This window comes from Kogia breviceps, chromosome 10, assembly GCF_026419965.1.
Source record: "Kogia breviceps isolate mKogBre1 chromosome 10, mKogBre1 haplotype 1, whole genome shotgun sequence".
NCBI lineage: Eukaryota > Metazoa > Chordata > Mammalia > Artiodactyla > Physeteridae > Kogia > Kogia breviceps.
This window is the reverse complement of record NC_081319.1, coordinates 70,537,573-70,555,744: the sequence shown is the minus strand read 5'-3', so window position 1 is coordinate 70,555,744 and position 18,172 is coordinate 70,537,573. Positions and strand designations below refer to the sequence as shown.

The following is an 18,172-nucleotide window of genomic DNA, read 5'->3' as shown; positions in this document are numbered from 1 at the left end:
GTTGGCCTGCTATATGAGTTTCTTTGAGTGCACTTAATCTCCTGTTGATCTTTTACAAAGGTTAGGAAGTCATGGTAGTGACTTAAATGGGTCAAAACTTTTGTGCCCCAGTTTTTATATACCCGTCAATGGACATTTAATTTTGTTCTTTACCTTTGTTGACACCTGAAAATCATTAACTTGCTCAACGTATGTTTACTAACTGGCTATTACATGGATGGAAGGCACTGTTTGTCTTAAACACTCTCTAGTTGTATTTTTATGTGGAAATAATTTCATTTGTTAAAATGTAAATATATATATATATATATATATATATATATAGAGAGAGAGAGAGAGAGAGAGAGAGAGAGAGAGAGAGAGAAAGAAACAGAGACATTCTCCAGAAATTTTCAGACAAGGGAGGAGTACTAAGGGCTCTCTCGCTTCAGACTTGTTTTTAAATCTGGTTTTAAAATTTCTTCACCAAACTTAAAGTACATGTGGTTTTCATTGTGGGTGGAGGGGGTACAGGCTGACAAATAAGGAACCACACCCGAGCTTCATAAACCAAACAGAGGTTTTAAAAAAAATTCTACTGATAGCCTAAAAACATTTGAGTTTGCTTTGGTGTTAGCAGAAACTTTCCCATAAAAAATAACATTTTATAGTAAGGTAGAGATGAGTTCAGTATCTTGAATTTGTGATTACTGATTGTTTCGCACATCATGAATCAAAATGTTTGAAGTAGAGCCTCGATTTTGAATCTTTTTTCTCTGATGACAGTATTCTTTGTGATTTTCCCTATCTTTTTATAAAATTGCTTAATGTTAAGCCTGTTTTCTTAGTAATAATAAGTGTTTGCACATTCCTTAAAAGCCTAAATTTAATCTACAAAACAATTTAAAAGTCCTTGAAAATGGCCCTTGGCCCCTCCTGATTTTTACTCAGCTTCATATTGGAATGAAAAGATAGACTTAGAGGCAGGTCCTGTAGAAGGAAGGCATGATAAGGGTAAAATATTGAGCATTATTGCGAATGCTGGAGCAAGTCAAGGTTGGTGAACAATTTGGCGAGGTGTGACAATGTAGGTTGGCAAAAATTATTTAGGGCAAATGAGATTTAAATTTAGGCGGAAAAAAGTTCTGTAAGCTATTTAAACCTTGTTGGTATCGGTTTTCAAATATGTAAAACTAGGAGGTTAGGGTCTCTTGTTTTTAAGATACCTGCCATCACTAAAATTATGATTCAGGTTTTTTTGTTTGTAATATTGTTTCCATCATAGGTCTTTGTTTTAACTTGTCAATTCAACTAGATGGTAAATGTCTATCAAATAACCATAAGCCGTGTCACAGTACATATATACCTATAGATGAAAATTTTAGTCATAGAGTTTTTTACACTATAGAAATTGTAAATTTAAAAGTTCTTGGTAACTTAATGGTAATAGTACACACTCATTGAAGAAAATATAGAAAATGTGGAAAACACAAACAAGAATAAAATGATCTATTGTATCTTCACTACCTAGAGTTAGGCCACTAATAACATTTTGATATATATTTCTAATAATTCTGTGCATATACAGTAAACATATAAAATGGTATACATTTTTTTTTTTTTTTTTTTTTTTTTTTTTTTTTTTTTTGCGGTATGCGGGCCTCTCACTGTTGTGGCCTCTCCCGTTGCGGAGCACAGGCTCCGGACGCGCAGGCTCAGCGGCCATGGCTCACGGGCATAGTTGCTCCGCGGCATGTGGGATCTTCCCGGACCAGGGCACGAACCCGTGCCTCCTGCATCGGCAGGCGGATTCTCAACCACTGCGCCACCAGGGAAGCCCTACATTTTGTTTTTTAACCTATTCTTTTTCACTTAGACTGGAAATATTTTACCTGACATTAAACATTTGAGCATATTTTAATTGTCTGCATATTAATTTCATTGTGACTTTTCCATAATTTAATCAGTTCTGTTGTTGGTTATTCAAGTTACTTCTAGTTTTTCTTTGTCATTACAATGCTGCATTGAATTCCTTTGTGTATGAATCCTTATGGGTCTTTAATTTCTTCAAGGTAGATTCCTGGATGGGAAAGAATTGTACTGTCTATGTTATATATTCTTTTTTTTTTTTTTTTTTTTTTTTTTTTTTTTTTTTTTTGCGGTATGCGGGCCTCTCACTGTTGTGGCCTCTCCCGTTGCGGAGCACAGGCTCCGGACGCGCAGGCCTAGCGGCCATGGCTCACGGGCTTAGTTGCTCCGCGGCATGTGGGATCTTCCCGGACCAGGGCACGAACCCGTGTCTCCTGCATCGGCAGGCGGATTCTCAACCACTGCGCCACCAGGGAAGCCCCTATGTTATATATTCTTAATTATGTATCTGGTATTGTAATCTTGTTCTCTTCTTTTTAAAAAATTCAACACTATGCTTTAAAGATATATTCATGTTGCTTTTAGATACAGGTAGATTGGCTTCTGATTGTTGTATGGTATTTCTTTGTATGCATCCACAACATTTTATTTATGATTTGTTTACTGAATTGCCTCCAACTTCTCATAACACAGATGATGGCATAGTGAACATCCTCTGTAATGCACATCCTTGTGCATGTTCCCTTAAGAGCCTGTGTGATGGTTTCTCTAGGCCTTATAACTAGGGATGATATTTCTGGGTCAAAAAAACATTAATGTATACTTATTTTCACCAAGTATTCTGGTTTTTTTTTGTTATATGTTGTTTGTCCTCCAGAAAACTTGGGTCAATTTACATTCCTACTAATAGAGTAAGAGAGTGCATAATTGGTGGATTCTAACTCCAAAACTAATACCTCTTTTTTTTGTTGTTTCTAGCAGCCATGGCAATGACAGGCTCAACACCTTGCTCGGCCATGAGTAATCACACAAAGGAAAGGGTGACAATGACCAAAGTGACACTGGAGAATTTTTATAGCAACCTTATCGCTCAACATGAAGAACGAGAAATGAGGTAAAGAATTTTGAGAAAATTGTGTCATGGTTTTGGCATCCATGTCTAGTATCGTAAATCACATTGAAAGGAGACAAGAATAGCAGCAGCCCTGTTATAGCCTATTCGAGTACAGTAGAGTGACAGTGTCACTGATTTCCAAAGCCCTTGCTATTAACCCACTTATTTCTACTACTAGTCAATAACATAAAATTTCATGGTAGTATAAAAAAATTAATTGGGCCCAAACCTTAGAGTTCATTGTTAAGGCAGTGTGATGTAATGGAAAGAGCAAACCTTATGGAGCCAGATCTGGGTTTAGAATCCTGCCTTTACCATTTAGTAGCTGTATGAGGTTGGAACAAGTTCTTAGTCTTCCTGCGTATCAGCTGTCCCATCTGGAAAATGGAGATACTACTACTTGCCTTGCAGGATTGCTGTGGGGATTAGATATAACATATATGAGTACCCACCAAAGTGCTTCACACAGTAATCACATAGTTAATGGGGTTGTAGTGTTACAGAGTCCAATCTTGTACTGCTCACTGCAGGACAGACCAATAAATCTAGAGACAAGTTGTTGAGGCAAGAAATAGCGACTTTATTCAGAAAGCTAGCAAACCGAGATCGTGGTTTGCCCCTAAAGAACCATCTTGCCTGAGGCTCCTTTTGTACTAAAAGAGAAGGGAGTAAAGTCAAACATTTCCTGGTTCCAATCAGCCTTCAGAGGCGTTGTGTTAATTTCTTCTTCCCTGCAGTCATTCATTCACAGGTGGGCCTGGTCAGGATGTTTCCTGTGAACTAAACAAAGGTGTTTTAGCTTAATGCTCATTACCTGGGTTCCCAGAGATGGGCAGTTATGTATAATTTAGGCTTTTAGGCAACATCCCTTTAGTGATTAACTTGTAATAGAATACAAAAAGTTCTTCCCTATTACAGTAGCAACTATTGTTACTGATCTAGTGTGCACTATCCATGTAATAACTCATAATTAAAATTTTTTCCCAATATTTTATTATGAAAATATTCTGAAGTACAGAAAAGTTGAAAGAATTATACAGTGAATACCCATACAGACATCATATAGATTCTACTATTATCATCTGTTGTTTTATCACATATCAATCTATCCATTGCTTTATCCATTCATTAATTCATCTTAACTTTTTGCTTATACTTCAGAGTATGCTGCAGATGTCTATATGTTTTACTTCTGAATATTTCTGCTTGTATAACAAATGGAGTTTTCTATATATATTTTAAGAGAGTGGAAAATGTGCATAAAATGAAATGTACCACCTTAAGGGTACTTTTGGGGTTTTGACAAATACATACACCTGTATAACTTAAACCCCTATCAAGACGTAGAATATTACCATCATCCCAGAAAGTTCGTCCCTGGAGATTCTCCTTCAACCCCAGGCCACTGGGGTTGTTGTGATTTTGTTTCTACCATAGATTAATATTGTCTATTCCTTACAAATGGGACATGTATAATGGATTCTTTTGAATAAGACATCTTGCACTCAACCTAATGTTTTCAAGGTTCATCCATGTTGCTTTTGTGTGCATAGTTTGTTACTTTATATTGCTGAGTACCATTCTCTTTTATGACTACCTGTAGTTTGTTTATATATTCTTTTGTTTATAAAAATCTGGGCATTTTAAAGTTTTGGGCTGTTTTGAATAAGTTTCTCTGAACATTTGTGTACAGATATTTTTGTGAACTTTTGTTTTCAGTTCTTAGGTAAATATTTAGGAGTGGAATGGCTGGTTTGTAAACATACATAGGTATATGTTTAGTTTTATAAGAAACTGCTAGACCTTTTTCTAAAATATTACCAACAGTGTATGAGAGTTCTAGTTGCTTTATATATATATTTTTAACATTTGTGTTGTCAATCTTTTAACTTTAGCTATTCTTGTGGATGCTTAGTGGCATTTCATTGTTGTTTTATTTTTAAACTCTTCCTTTTTTTTTTTTTTTTTTTTTTTTTTTTTTGAGGAACGTGGGCCTCTCACTGTTGTGGCCTCTCCTGTTGCAGAGCACAGGCTCTGAACGCGCAGGCTCAACGGCCATGGCTCACGGGCCTAGCCACTCCGCGGCATGTGGGACTCCCGGACTGGGGCACGAGCCCGTGTCCCCTGCATCAGCAGGCGGACGCTCAACCACTGTGCCACCAGGGAAGCCCCTCTTTTTTTAAAAATAAATTTATTTATTTTTGGCTGTGTTGGGTCTTCATTGCTGGGCACTGGCTTTCTCCAGTTGCAGCGAGCGGGGGCCACTCTTCGTTGCAGTGCGTGGGCCTCTCAGTGCAGTGGCTTCTCTTGTTGAGGCGCGTGGGCTCCAGCATGCAGGCTCAGCAGCTGTGGTGCATGGGCTTAGTTGCTCTGTGGCATGTGGGACATGGGTCCCCTGCATTGTCAGGCAGATTCTTAACCACTGTGCCACCAGGGGAGTCCCTCGTTGTTTTAATTTGCATTTCTCTGACAATTAATGATGTTGAACATTTTTCTTTATATGCTTTTTTGGCCATTTGTGTATTTTCCTTTGTGAAGTGTTTGTTCAAATTTTTTGACCATTGAGGTTTAGGAGTTCCTTATATATCTTAGATACTGGTCCTTTGTCGTAGGTGTGTTTTGCAAAGTTTTCCCAGTCTGTGGCTTTCCCGTTCATCTAATTTGGCATTTTTTTCTTTTGTAGTTATTGCATTCTGTGACCTCTAAGAAACCTTTGCCTACCCCTAAGTCATGAAGATATTCTCTTATGTTTTCTTCTGGAAGTTTTATAGATTTAGTTTTTAATTTATATGATCCATCTTGAGTTAATAAGTGTGTATGGTATGAGGTGGGGTTTGAGATTTATTTATTTTCCTTATGGATATCCAGTTATTTAAGCACTATTTGTTGCAAAGATTTTCTTTTCCCCATTAGATTGCTTTGGCACTTTTGAAAATCAAGTACTGTGTAATTGTGTACCTGTGTCTGGGCTCTGTATTCTGTTTCGTTGATTTATTTGTCTGTCCCTATGCCAGTATCAGATTGTCTTATTACGGTAGCTTTGTGGTAAGTTTTGAAGTCAGAAACTGTAAGTCCTCAACTTTGTTTTCTTGTTTTTTTTCAAGATTGCTTTGGATATTCTAGGTTCTTTGAATTTCCGTATAAATTTTAGAATCAGCTTGTCAGTTTCTACAGAAAAGCCTGATGGAATTATGGTTGTAATTGTATTGAATCTGTAGATCAGTTTGAGGGAGAGTTGACGTCTTTTTTTTTTTTTTTTTTTTTGCGGTACGCCGGCCTCTTACTGTTGTGGCCTCTCCCGTTGCGTAGCACAGGCTCCGGACGCACAGGCTCAGCGACCATAGCTCACGGGCCCAGCCGCTCCGCGGCATGTGGGATCTTCCCGGACCGGGGCACGAACCTGTGTCCCCTGCATCGGCAGGCAGACTCTCAACCACTGCGCCACCAGGGAAGCCCACCCTGACATCTTAATATTGAATCTTCTGAGGCTTATCTCTCCATTTTGTTAGGTCTTTACTTTTTCTGAGCAGTATTTTGTAGTTTTAGGGTGGAGGTCTTTCATGTCTTTTGTTTGTCTATTCCTAGTATTTTTGGAGTTTTTTGATGCTGTTGTAAGTGGATATTTAAAATTTCATGTTCCACTTGTTTGCTGCTAGCATATAGAACTATAACTGAATTTTGTATATTGACCTTATACCCTGTGACTTGCTAATTTACTTATTCTAGTAGCTTTTATGTAGATTCCTTAGGATTTTCTATGTAAACAATCATGTCATAGCCAAGTAGAGAGTTTTATGCCTTCCTTTCCAATCTGTACACTTTTTCTTTCTTTTTCTTGCCTTTTTACATTAGGATTTCAGGTACAATGTTGAATTGTAGACATTCAACATTCAAGTGGTGGGAGTAGACATCTTTTGTTCCTCATTTAAGGGAGAAAGCACTATTTCACTGTTAGTTGTGATGTTAATTTAGCTTTTTCAAAGATGCTCCTCATAGGTTGGGGAAGTTTCCTTATGTTCCTATGAGACTGAGTTTTTATAATGAGTGGATGTTGAATTTTGTCAAATGCTTTTTCTGCATCTTTGAAATGATCATACTGCTTTTTCTACTTTATTCTCTCAACTGTGGTGAATTACATGGACTGATTTTTGAATGTTAAACTAACCTTCCATTCTCAGGGTAAACCCTCTTGGTCATAATGCATTATTCTCTTTCTGTGTTGCTGGATTCAGTGCGCTAACGTTTGGATAAGGATTTTTTGCAACAGCTTTCTGCAGGAGGGTGTAGATCATAATTTAAATGGGATATATGACTTGACCTTAAATATGCAGCTTCTCTATACAGAATAGCAAGATACTTTATACCTGATGGTGGCTAGCTGTTGTTCACTGGGACAAACAAGAGCCTATACAGTGCTCTTTGTTAGGATCATGGGGAATACAAAAATAAATTTGCACACTCTATCTCTAGGAATGTGAAACCTGTTGGAGATGGTTATTTTCAAATACAACCACTCTCTTGAAATCAGAGCTTCTGATATTGCAGTTACAAAGCAAATGCTTATGAGTTCTGATTAAGTTACTTGTCTTATTTGATAATAGTTTGTTTGTTTTTTTAAAAAAATTAATTAATTAATTAATTTTTGGCTGTGTTGGGTCTTTGTTGCTGCGCGCGGGCTTTCTCTAGTTGCGGCGAGCCGGGGCTAGCTACTCTTCATTGTGGTGCGTGGGCTTCTTATTGCAGTGGCTTCTCTTGTTGCAGAGCACGGGCTCTAGGCGTGTGGGCTTCAGTAGTTGTGGCTCGCAGGCTCAGTAGTTGTGTCTCACGGGCTCTAGAGCGCAGGCTCAGTAGTTGTGGCACATGGGCTTCGTTGCTCTGAGGCATGTGGGGTCTTCCTGTACCAAGGCTCGAACCTGCGTCCCCTGCATTGGCAGATGGATTCTGACCACTGTGTCAGAAGGGAAGCCCAGTCAGTTGGTTTTTAATCCTGCTGGCTCTGCCCTGTGGTGCATCATTGATATGTATCACAATCTCCAGGAACAAGATGATACATGGTTTTATTTACTTTGTTAGTAAGTTATATTTTGATTTACACTAAGATTGCACCTCATAAATGGGTTGAAATCAGTACTTTTTTTGTTTTGGATTCTCGAGATGGAACGACCTTCCAAAAGCTTTCATGGTTTTTCTTTTCTTGAAGACCAAATTAATCAAAAGACAGTAAAAAGAGAATGTTAGACATTTAAGAGGATTAGAATGTTTTTGTAATTTTTGTTATCAAATCACCATTATTTTTCATTTAAAAAAAACAGTAGATACTTTGAACTTTTCAGAATTAGTATTTCCTTGTTAATCTTTTTAGTGCCCTCTTTTTTGTTGCTGTTTTGTTTTTTATTTTTCAAAATTTTTATTGGAGTATAGTTGATTTACAATGTTGTGTTAGTTTCAGGTGTACAGCAGAGTGAATTAGTTATACATATATATATCCATTCTTTTTCTGGTTCTTTTCCCATATAAGTTATTACAGAATGTTGAGTAGAGTTCCCTGTGCTATACAGTAGGTACTTGTTAGTTATCTATTTTATATATAGTAGTGTATATATGTTAATCCCAATATCCTGATTTTTCACTTCCCCCCATGTATCCCCTTTGGTAACCATAAGTTTGATTTCAAGATCTGTGAGTCCATTTCTGTTTTTGTAAGTAAGTTCATTTGTATCATTTTTTTTTTGTATCATTTTTTTTTTTTTTTTTTGCGGTATGCGGGCCTCTCACTGTTGTGGCCTCTCCCGTTGCGGAGCACAGGCTCCGGACGCGCAGGCTCAGCGGCCATGGCTCACGGGCTTAGTTGCTCCGTGGCATGTGGGATCTTCCCGGACCAGGGCACGAACCCGTGTCTCCTGCATCGGCAGGCGGATTCTCAACCACTGCGCCACCAGGGAAGCCCATTTTTGTATCATTTTTTAAATTAGATGCCACATGTGATACCATATGATGTTTGTCTTTCTCTGACTGACTTCACTTAGCATGATAATCTCCAGGTCCATCCTAGTTGCTACAAATGGCATTATTATTTTTTTTATGGCTGAGTAATATTCCATTGTATATTTATATACCACATCTTCTTTATCCATTCCTCTGTCAGTGGACATTTAGGTTGCTTCCGTGTCTTGGCTACTGTAAATAGTGCTGCAGTGAACATTGGGGTGCATGTATCTTTTCGAATTATGGTTTTCTCTGGATATATGCCTAGGAGTAGGATTGCTGGATCATATGGTAGTTCTATATTTAGTTTTTTAAGGACCCTCCATACTGTTCTCCATAATGGTTGTACCAATTTACATTCCCACCAGTGGTGTAGGAGGGTTCTCTTTTCTCCACAACCTCTCCAGCATTTCTTGTTTGTAGATTTTTTGATGATGGCCATTCTGACTGTTGTGAGATATCTCACTGTATTTTTTGCATTTCTCTAGTGCCCTCTTTTTTGGACATGAGTTGATACTTGGTCTTGAGTTTGTTGATACAATTTGATAAGACTATTTTATTTCAGGTTTTATCACCCCTAGAAAATTAAAAAATTAAAAAGGAAAAACAGTATATAAACAACTCATATAATTCAACATCAGAAAATCAAACAACACAATTAAATGGGCAGAAGAACTGAACAGACTGCCTGAAAGAGGAAATGCAGATGGCCAACAGGCACATGAAAAGGTGCTCAACATAGCTAATCATCAGAGAAATGCAAATCACAACCACAATATCAGCTCACACCTGTCAGAATAGCTGTCATCAAAAAGAATACAAATAACAAATGTCGGTGAAGATGTGGAGCAAAGGGAACCCTCATAGGCTGTCTGTGGGAATGTAAATTGATGCAGCCACTGTGGAAAACAGTATGGAGGTTTCTCAAAAAGCTAAAAATAGAACTACCATATGACCCAGCAATTCTACTCCTGGGTATATCTGAAAAAAAAACCCCAAAGTCACTAATTTAAGAAGTTACATGCACCCCAGTGTTCATGGCAGCATTATTTACAATTGTCAAGATATGGAAGCAACCTAAGTGTCCATCAACAGATGAATGGATGAAGAAGATGTGGTTTATGTACATATATACATACACACAGAATGGAATAGTACTCAGCCATAAACAAGTATGAAATTCTGCCATTTGCAGCAACATGGATGGACTTAGAAGGCATTATGCTAAATGAAAAAAGTCAGAGAAAGAAAAATACTGTATGATATCATTTATATGTGGAATCTAAAAAATACCACAAACCAGTGAATACAACAAAAAAAGAGGACTTCCCTGGCACAATGGTTAAGAATCCACCTGCCAATGCAGGGGACCCAGGTTTGATCCCTGGTCCAAGAAGATCCCACATGCCACAGAACAGCTAAGCCTGTGCACAACTACTGAGCCCACGTGCTACAACTACTGAAGCCCATGTGCCTAGAGCCCGTACTCTGCAACAAGGAGAAGGCACTGCAATGAGAAGCCCGTGCACCGCAACGAAGAGTAGCCCCCACTTGCCACAACTAGAGGAAGCCCACGTGCAGCAACGAAGACCCAATGCAGCCAAAAATAAATAAAATTACACACACAAAAAAAGAAGCAGACTCACAGATATAGAGAACAAACTAGTGGTTACCAGTAAGGGGGGGCAGTATGGGGAGGGGAGTGGGAGGTATGAACTATTGGGTGTAAGATAGGCTACAAGGATATATCGTACAATATTGGGAATATAGCTAATATTTTGTAATAACTGTAAATGGATTGTAAGCTTTCAAAATTGTATCAAAAATTAAAAATTAAAAAAAAAAAAAGAAAAACATTGATTGGCAGATCACTATCCTGCTTTTTACCCTCTGAGAACCAGCATTTTCTACTACTTCTCTTCCATATTCTTACCCAGGTTTTCCTGTTTGCTTTTAATCTGATCTGATACTGAGTTGCAATGTGTGATTATTACTAGTGAACAAGTGTCAGTTTTATTTGGGCTCCAGAAATGGTTAAGTCTCGACTTATCTAATGATATTCACTGACTAGGTATCAGTCAAACCAAAGTAATTTGTTGAGATTTTTAAAATTTTGTGTAATATTCATTTTTAGGGTATTTCTTGAGAATTCAGTTTTGATCATGGAGATACCCACTGTTTATTTCTAAACCATTTTTCCTGACTATTTTAAGTGTGTCATCAGCAGAAATTAGAAATATTGTCTACTCAACTTGCTTGTAGAGTTGACTAGCCTTTTTCTCCCATTCCTGCTGCCTCTGAATCAAGCTGTGCTTGGAGGCGAGTCTAAATTAGGTGTAGTACCTAATCAGAAAAAGCCTCTGAGCAGACACCACTGAGGGCTTTTGAACAGACACTGAGGGAAAGGAGAAGAGAAGCGGTGGCTGGAGACTGCTGCCCGGTGCCCAGTCAGGACCCAGGGGAAGCTGGGCCAGTGGAATCGGAGGAGGGGAAGGCAGGATTAGGGTCTATCACCTAGACGGCAGGGCCAGGACTACTAGATTTTTATATCCCCCACAGCACAGAACTAGTGCTTACTAGATAGCGTATTAACCAAGCAAAGTAACAGTTCTTGGTTCTTGCAATTTAAGGGGCCACATAAAAAACTTCTGTAAAAGACTAGCAAAGGGTAAACATTTTAGGCTTTGTGTCTCTGTTGCATGTTCTTCTGTTTTGTTTTTTTTTTTTTTTTACAACCCTTTGGAAAATGTAAAAACCATTCTTAGTTCAAGGGCTACACAAAAACCAGCAGCCACAGGCTGTAGTTTGCCAACCCCTCTAGACCAAGTTTTAACTTCACCAGTTAGGAGCGCAATGAGCCAGGAAGTGACCCGGCTTGCCCGCACGGCCACCTCACAGTTAAGATGAGGACCGGGGTCTCAGCCTCTTCCACAACATGAGAAGTTAAGAAATACCAAAATGTTTATACATGTAATAAATGCTGAGTTCAGAGGAGGAGCAGAAAGTTACCAAGTGATCTGCAAAGATTGTCTACAGGAAGAGTGAATAGCCACTTAGGTGAAAATGATGGACCCTGAGGTTAAAATCAGTTTTTATCCCAGGACTTGGATAAATAGATGGAAAACTTAAACTGTAATGCTGTCTGACCTTTATTTATGAATAGTAATTTACACAGCTAATATCCTGAGAAGGAAAAACCTCATGTAATTTTTTTTTTTTTTTTTTTTTTACTTTGTCTCAAGCAAATCAGTTATTCTTAGAAATAACCCTTTGGGGCATATGATCCAATTTAAAAATAAAGAAAAGTAAAGAGTCCACCATTTGTCCCAGCCACTTAGGTAATTGCATAGAAAACTCATGGAACTCAAGGAATTTTTTTTCAAGTTTATGCACTTATTAAGCAAACTGCTTTCATTACTCATTTGCAAAATACCCAGACAGCCTTAAAAATAAATTTTTTTTTATAGTAGGGAAGGAAAGAGCAGTTTGTTTCTACTCTCTTCATCAGGTTTTTCGGTGACTTTGATCTATATAAATTCTTCAAAACTTAGTTCAGATACTTTCCATGTTTGTTTTGTAAAGGATGTTATAATTCTGAGCTCAGATTTGTGCTATGTTCTGTAAGAGTGACTATAATTTTCATTTATTTAATAACTTGGGTTTTGGATTTTTCAGGTTGGGGACTGTTTTTGGTTGCACCCAAGTACTCAAAATTTCATGTTCACAGGAATGATTCTTGTTTGCTTACTATTCTAATCTTTGATGGTATAAGTCCTTTACAGCTCGTTGATAATCTCATTGTTTAGCTAGTATCTCTCCAGCTTCTATGAGGGTGTGTGTTACTGTGCCCGGTGTTTGAAGTAGACAAATGGGGATATGGTCCCAGCCATCAGGGTGCTTATGGTTAAGGGTATGTCGTGATATGGTTGTATAATAAAGTGGAAGCATTATTGTAAAAAAAAAAAAAAAAATTAGGTGTAGTAAAGGGGGCTAATTAAAAGAAGTCATGGGGGCTTCCCTGGTGGCGCAGTGGTTGAGAATCCGCCTGCCGATTCAGGGGACACGGGTTCGTGCCCCGGTCCGGGAAGATCCCACATGCCGCGGAGCAGGTGGGCCCGTGAGCCATGGCCGCTGAGCCTGTGCGTCCAGAGCCTGTTCTTCGCAACGGGAGAGGCCACAACAGTGAGAGGCCCGCATATCACAAAAATAAATAAATAAATAAATAAAAAATAAAAGAAGTCATGAATGTGTGTGTACATTGTGACATGTTTCCGACTTTTTTTTTTAACATCCTTATTTGAGTATAACTGTTTTACAATAGTGTGTTAGTTTCTCCTTTACAACAAAGTGAATCAGTTATACATATACATATGTTCCCATAACTCTTCCCTCTTGTGTCACCCTCCCTCACACCCTCCCAGTCCCACCCCTCTAGGTGGTCACAAAGCACAGAGGTGAACTCCCTGTGCTATGCTGCAGCTTCCCACTAGCTATCTAATTTACATTTGGTAGTGTGTATATGTCCCTGCCACTCTCTCACATCATCACAGCTTACCCTTCCCCCTCCCCATATCTTCAAGTCCATGCTCTAGTAGGTCTGTGTTTTTTCTTTCTTTCTTTCTTTTTTTTTTAAAATTTAGCAACATACATCTTAAAAAGTTGCTGTGTACAAAGAATTATTCTTAGTGGAGAAGGAGGATTCAGATGTGGTCCCTGCCTTCAAAAGAACTTACCATCTCATGTGGGAAATGATCTCACACGATAATAAATGGAGCTCACCGAAGCCTTGCTGGGTGGGGTTGGGTGTGGCCTCTGTGTGGGAAAGTGCCTCTCCCTCCCAGGGTTCTGGTTTGGAACACTGGAGTTGAGCTGAAGAGGCCTCATCAAATGCTGGAGCCTTAGCTAGCCGGGCCCTGTGACCAGAGACATGTGGTGGAGGGGCCTGCCTTTCTTAATCATTGTGGGCATTTTTAAATGCACACTTAGAAAGACTAATACAATGAGCCCGCATATAGTCATCCCTCAGATTCAGTAATTATCAAGACTTTGCTAAATTTGTTTCATTTATTCCATTTTATTCTTTCTTGCTATTGTGTTGTTGTTGTTGTTACTATTTTTTACGGTACGCAGGCCTCTCACCGCTGTGGCCTCTCCCATTGCGGAACACAGGCTCCGGACGCGCAGGCTCAGCAGCCATGGCTCACGGGCCCAGCCGCTGTGTGGCACGTGGGATACTCCCAGACTAGGGCACGAACCCGTGTCCTCTGCATTGGCAGGCGGACTCTCAACCACTGTGCCAACAGGGAAGCCCCTTGCTATTGTGGTTTTTTTTGTTTTTTGTGGTTTTTTTTGTGGTACGCAGGTCTCTCACTGTTGTGTCCTCTCCCATTGCGGAGCACAGGCTCCGGACGCGCAGGCTCAGTGGCCATGGCTCACGGGCCCAGCCATCTTCCCGGACCGGGGCACGAACCCGTGTCCCCTGCATCGGCAGGCGGATTCTCAACCACTGCGCCACCAGGGAAGCCCTGCTGTTGTGTTTTAAAGCAAATTTCAAACATCTGTCATTTCAATCCTACGTACTTCAGTATGCATCTCCAAAAATATGGCCGTTTTTCTTGTCATCACAATGCCAACGTGAGTCTAATAAAGTTAGTAATTCCTTGGTATTGTCTTACAGGGGATGTCACTTGTAAGCCTTTTGTAAGATGTCACTGTGTTTGCCATTTTTGCGTCTTCAAGATCTTTGTTGCTTGGTCCCAATAAATCATTACCATGGATAGTTTTGCGTGATAGAGGCTTTTTCTGGATACTTTCTCTAATGAAAGAATCTGAGGGGAATTCCCTGGCACTCCAGTGGTTAGGACTCCGAGCTCTCACTGCCTGAGGCCCTGGGTTCAATCCCTGGTCAGGGGACTAAGATCTCACATCTCATAAGTTGCGTGGCACGGCCAGGAAAAAAAAAAGAATCTGATTGTGTTCAAGGTGTTGATTCTGATTCTGTTAACTTTACTTTCAGGCAGGTTATCTACTGAGACCAGTTTAATTACACTTGCAACAGAGCTGTAGAATACTGTCCAGTTTAGTTTTAAAATTTGGGCCGTCTCTGTGACACACATTGTGTGATAGCACATTGGACTACTGTCACAGTCTGGTGTGGTCATTCAAAGAATATATAGTTAGAAAGTATGACGGTGTTTGATACTCAAGGCACAAAAAGAGCTGACCATGGTTGAGTTCTTATAGTTCTTGCCATGCATTGACTCTTCTTATTCTTCCCTACTTCAACTATTTAACCATGGAAATGGAATTAATTTTCACTCCTGAAATTGCCAGTAGTACAGCCTTCTCCCTCCAATACATATGCACACATAGATGCATATCCCAAAATATTCTGGGAACTAGGAGAAGAAAAGTGGGCAGACTGGGAGCCATGCAGATGCTTTCTTCTTCCCGTCATGGTCAGAGTAGATCTTTTCACTTCCTGGGAGTTTGGACACAAATTCTTGTTTATCATCTCAGCCTGTGGATTTGTACTGTAATATGATTTCTAACAGTAATTAAATATAATAAAATAAAAATATTCCTTTTAACTCAATACTATTATAGTAATTAATACTCATTGACTAAAATAAAACTCATTATCTTCCCATGTTCCTCTCTCTGGGTTTCCTGTCTTGGTTAGTGGCATCATTATCCTCCCACACAAGAAATTCTAAGACTGTTCCCTTGACTCCTCCTGCCAGTTGGTCATCTTTGCAGTAGCTCTGTTCACTTCATTCTAGGTTTCCAGCCCTAGTTCCAGGTATTTACTGTCCGTCTGACTCACGATAGCTTCCAGTTTGCCTCCGTCTTTGTCAGTTGCTTTCCCTGCCAGTCCATCAGCTCATTACTTTGGGCTGCCATTCTGAAATAGAAACCTCATCACACCACTCCTTTGTGCACAAGCCTCTGATGGCTCTGAGGTCTACAGACTAAGAGCCAACCTTCTTAGTGTGGCATTCCAAGTTGTGTGTGCCTCAGCTGCACTAGACCACGGGCTGTTGCTTTGTGTACCTTGTACTTCTGTTCTTCCCTGCTCTGCTCAGCTTGCCTGTTGTCTGGAATGCTAATAAGTGATAGAGGAGATTCCAGCCCATGTGCTTTCGTTTATTATGCCAAATATATAAAAGTTGTGTGGAATTGGTTGTAAGGAAGTTTTACTTGTTTCTTTTAGTTTTATCAAATTAGTATGAGAATATAGATCAAAAACATTCTTGGATGCAGTTTCTAAAGTTCAGTACTCTAAGGACTTAGAGTCTTAAGATTTTTGTTTTCTTGTTTTGTTTTTTGTTTTGGCCATGCCATGATGGCTTTGAGTCTTAAGATTTAACAGCAGTGCCAGTCACCTTTTTTGAACATTTCCCCCCTTAATCTCCAAATTCTGTGTTTATCTTTGTTGTTATTACTCTTTGCTTGTGGCAGGGGGAGGAGGAAGATGTGAAAGTAAGGGAAGTAGATTTCAGTCAGGGACAAGGAGAGAAACACCCTGATAGAAGAGGTTATCAAACACCAGCTGTTTGTGGTTTGTTAAGGAGGAAATGTTACCCCCCAAAAAAGAGAAGTTTTCATTTTGAAATAAGATTCTTTGTTGCATTAACATACAATTTTTGTCAAAATGTAGAACTGACAAAGGGTGAGAATCTTTTCATTTGTCTTAATAACTGTAATTTGTTGTTTTAATGAAGCATTTTGTGATTTACCTGTTTTTATCAGTAAAAAAAAATTGTTTGCATATAGATAACGGAATGTTATCATTCAAATGTTATTTCATATGTCTTTATTTTTAGACAAAAGAAGTTAGAAAAAGTGATGGAAGAAGAAGGCCTAAAAGATGAAGAGGTAATTAATATTGAAAAAAATTTTCCTTGGAACCCAGGACGGCAGATCATATCTTATCCAGCAAGTTGTTAGCCTTGGTGCACAAGGGAATGGTTTTGACTCAATAACAGGAAATTATGAGGGCTGGTGTGCTTCTGGATTTGGGTACTCATGCAGAGGGAGAAGTTAATTATTAAGTACCAGGAGAGGATGACTTCTTTAGGCTCTGTTGTAATAAATTAATTAGCTTTAGAACTCCAAGAAAAGGAAGAGATGAAATAAAATTAAAATTTAAAAAAGCAAATTATAGCATTTTTAATTCACTGAAAAGCCTCCATAGAAGTGGGGCAAATTTCTAAAATCTTTGTCAAGGCAAAATCTCTCTCAAATCAGCCCTTCCCTCCAATGCCCACAGATGTGGCAGAAAATATAGTTAACTTGAAACCATGTAAGGAACTGAAGTGGCAGTGGAAATGCTTTCAAAAAGAGGAATGAATCATAGAACCCAGGAAAATGGTGAAAAATACCCAAGACTTGTAGGAACAGTAGAAAGTTAATGCATAAAATGAACCAAATGTGTAAAGAAAATCCAGAGGGAAATTAAAAAACCACACTTTTATATAAGGAGGGTTAAAGGAAAATGTTGGTTGTTTATCCTTCCTTCATTAGAAGCCTTAGAAAAGTCGATTGTTGATGTAGGTTAGTCAGAGCCCTCAGAGGAGGCACTGTCTGTTCAGTATGGCTTGGTTATTGTATCTGAAGGCCTGGGAAGGGAGGAGTGATCTTGTAAGGGTCATTCTGTGGTGCTTTCATGTGTGAACAGATGATGCTTAGTCTGGCGTGGCCCTGCTTCGCAGGTGGGTTAAACCACAAATACGACTTTGTTGCAGAGTTTCAGAGTTCCAACTCCTCCCCTTCCCACCTCTCTCCCTCTTTATTTAAACATTATAGAAACGACTCAGGAGATCAGCACATGCTCGGAAGGAAACAGAGTTTCTTCGTTTGAAGAGAACAAGACTTGGATTGGAAGATTTTGAGTCCTTAAAAGTAATAGGCAGAGGAGCATTTGGTGAGGTAAAAAAACCACAGCGACTTGTCAAATACAGAAATACCACAGAACTTCAAAGCTTCTAACACCATGAGCTCATGATTCTTGATATAACTGAAGTATGGAGTGCGTGGGTCAAGCATGCCAGCCCCACATCTTAAGTGTTCTATCTTCTTTTTCTTCCCCTCTCCACTGTCCCAGGGATCTGGTTGTTCTCTGCTTTTCCAGAGATGATGTTGATGCTTTAAGTATTGATCTAGAGGGAGAGTTGAAAGGTAGAAAGAAATCAATATTTATTATTTACTGAGTGCTTCTCTCCT

The 18,172-nt window shown here is 39.1% G+C and overlaps 1 protein-coding gene across 4 annotated transcripts in view; it reads left to right on the top strand.

The window, feature by feature from the left end:
* Positions 1-18,172, top strand: part of STK38 (serine/threonine kinase 38) — a 44,433-nt gene that overhangs the window by 1,959 nt on the left and 24,302 nt on the right. For 2 of the 4 annotated variants that reach the window (XR_010835075.1, XM_059076377.2), the window contains exons 2-4: positions 2,830-2,962; positions 16,774-16,825; positions 17,756-17,878. Coding sequence is in view for 2 of the 4 variants with exons in the window: in XM_059076377.2 (XP_058932360.1) it covers positions 2,832-2,962; positions 16,774-16,825; positions 17,756-17,878 (306 nt within the window). In the remaining 2 variants the exon portion in view is untranslated. Of the gene's footprint in view, positions 1-2,826; positions 2,963-16,773; positions 16,826-17,755; positions 17,879-18,172 lie in introns of all 4 variants that reach the window. The other 2 variants (XR_010835076.1, XM_059076378.2) reach the window with 1 other exon arrangement.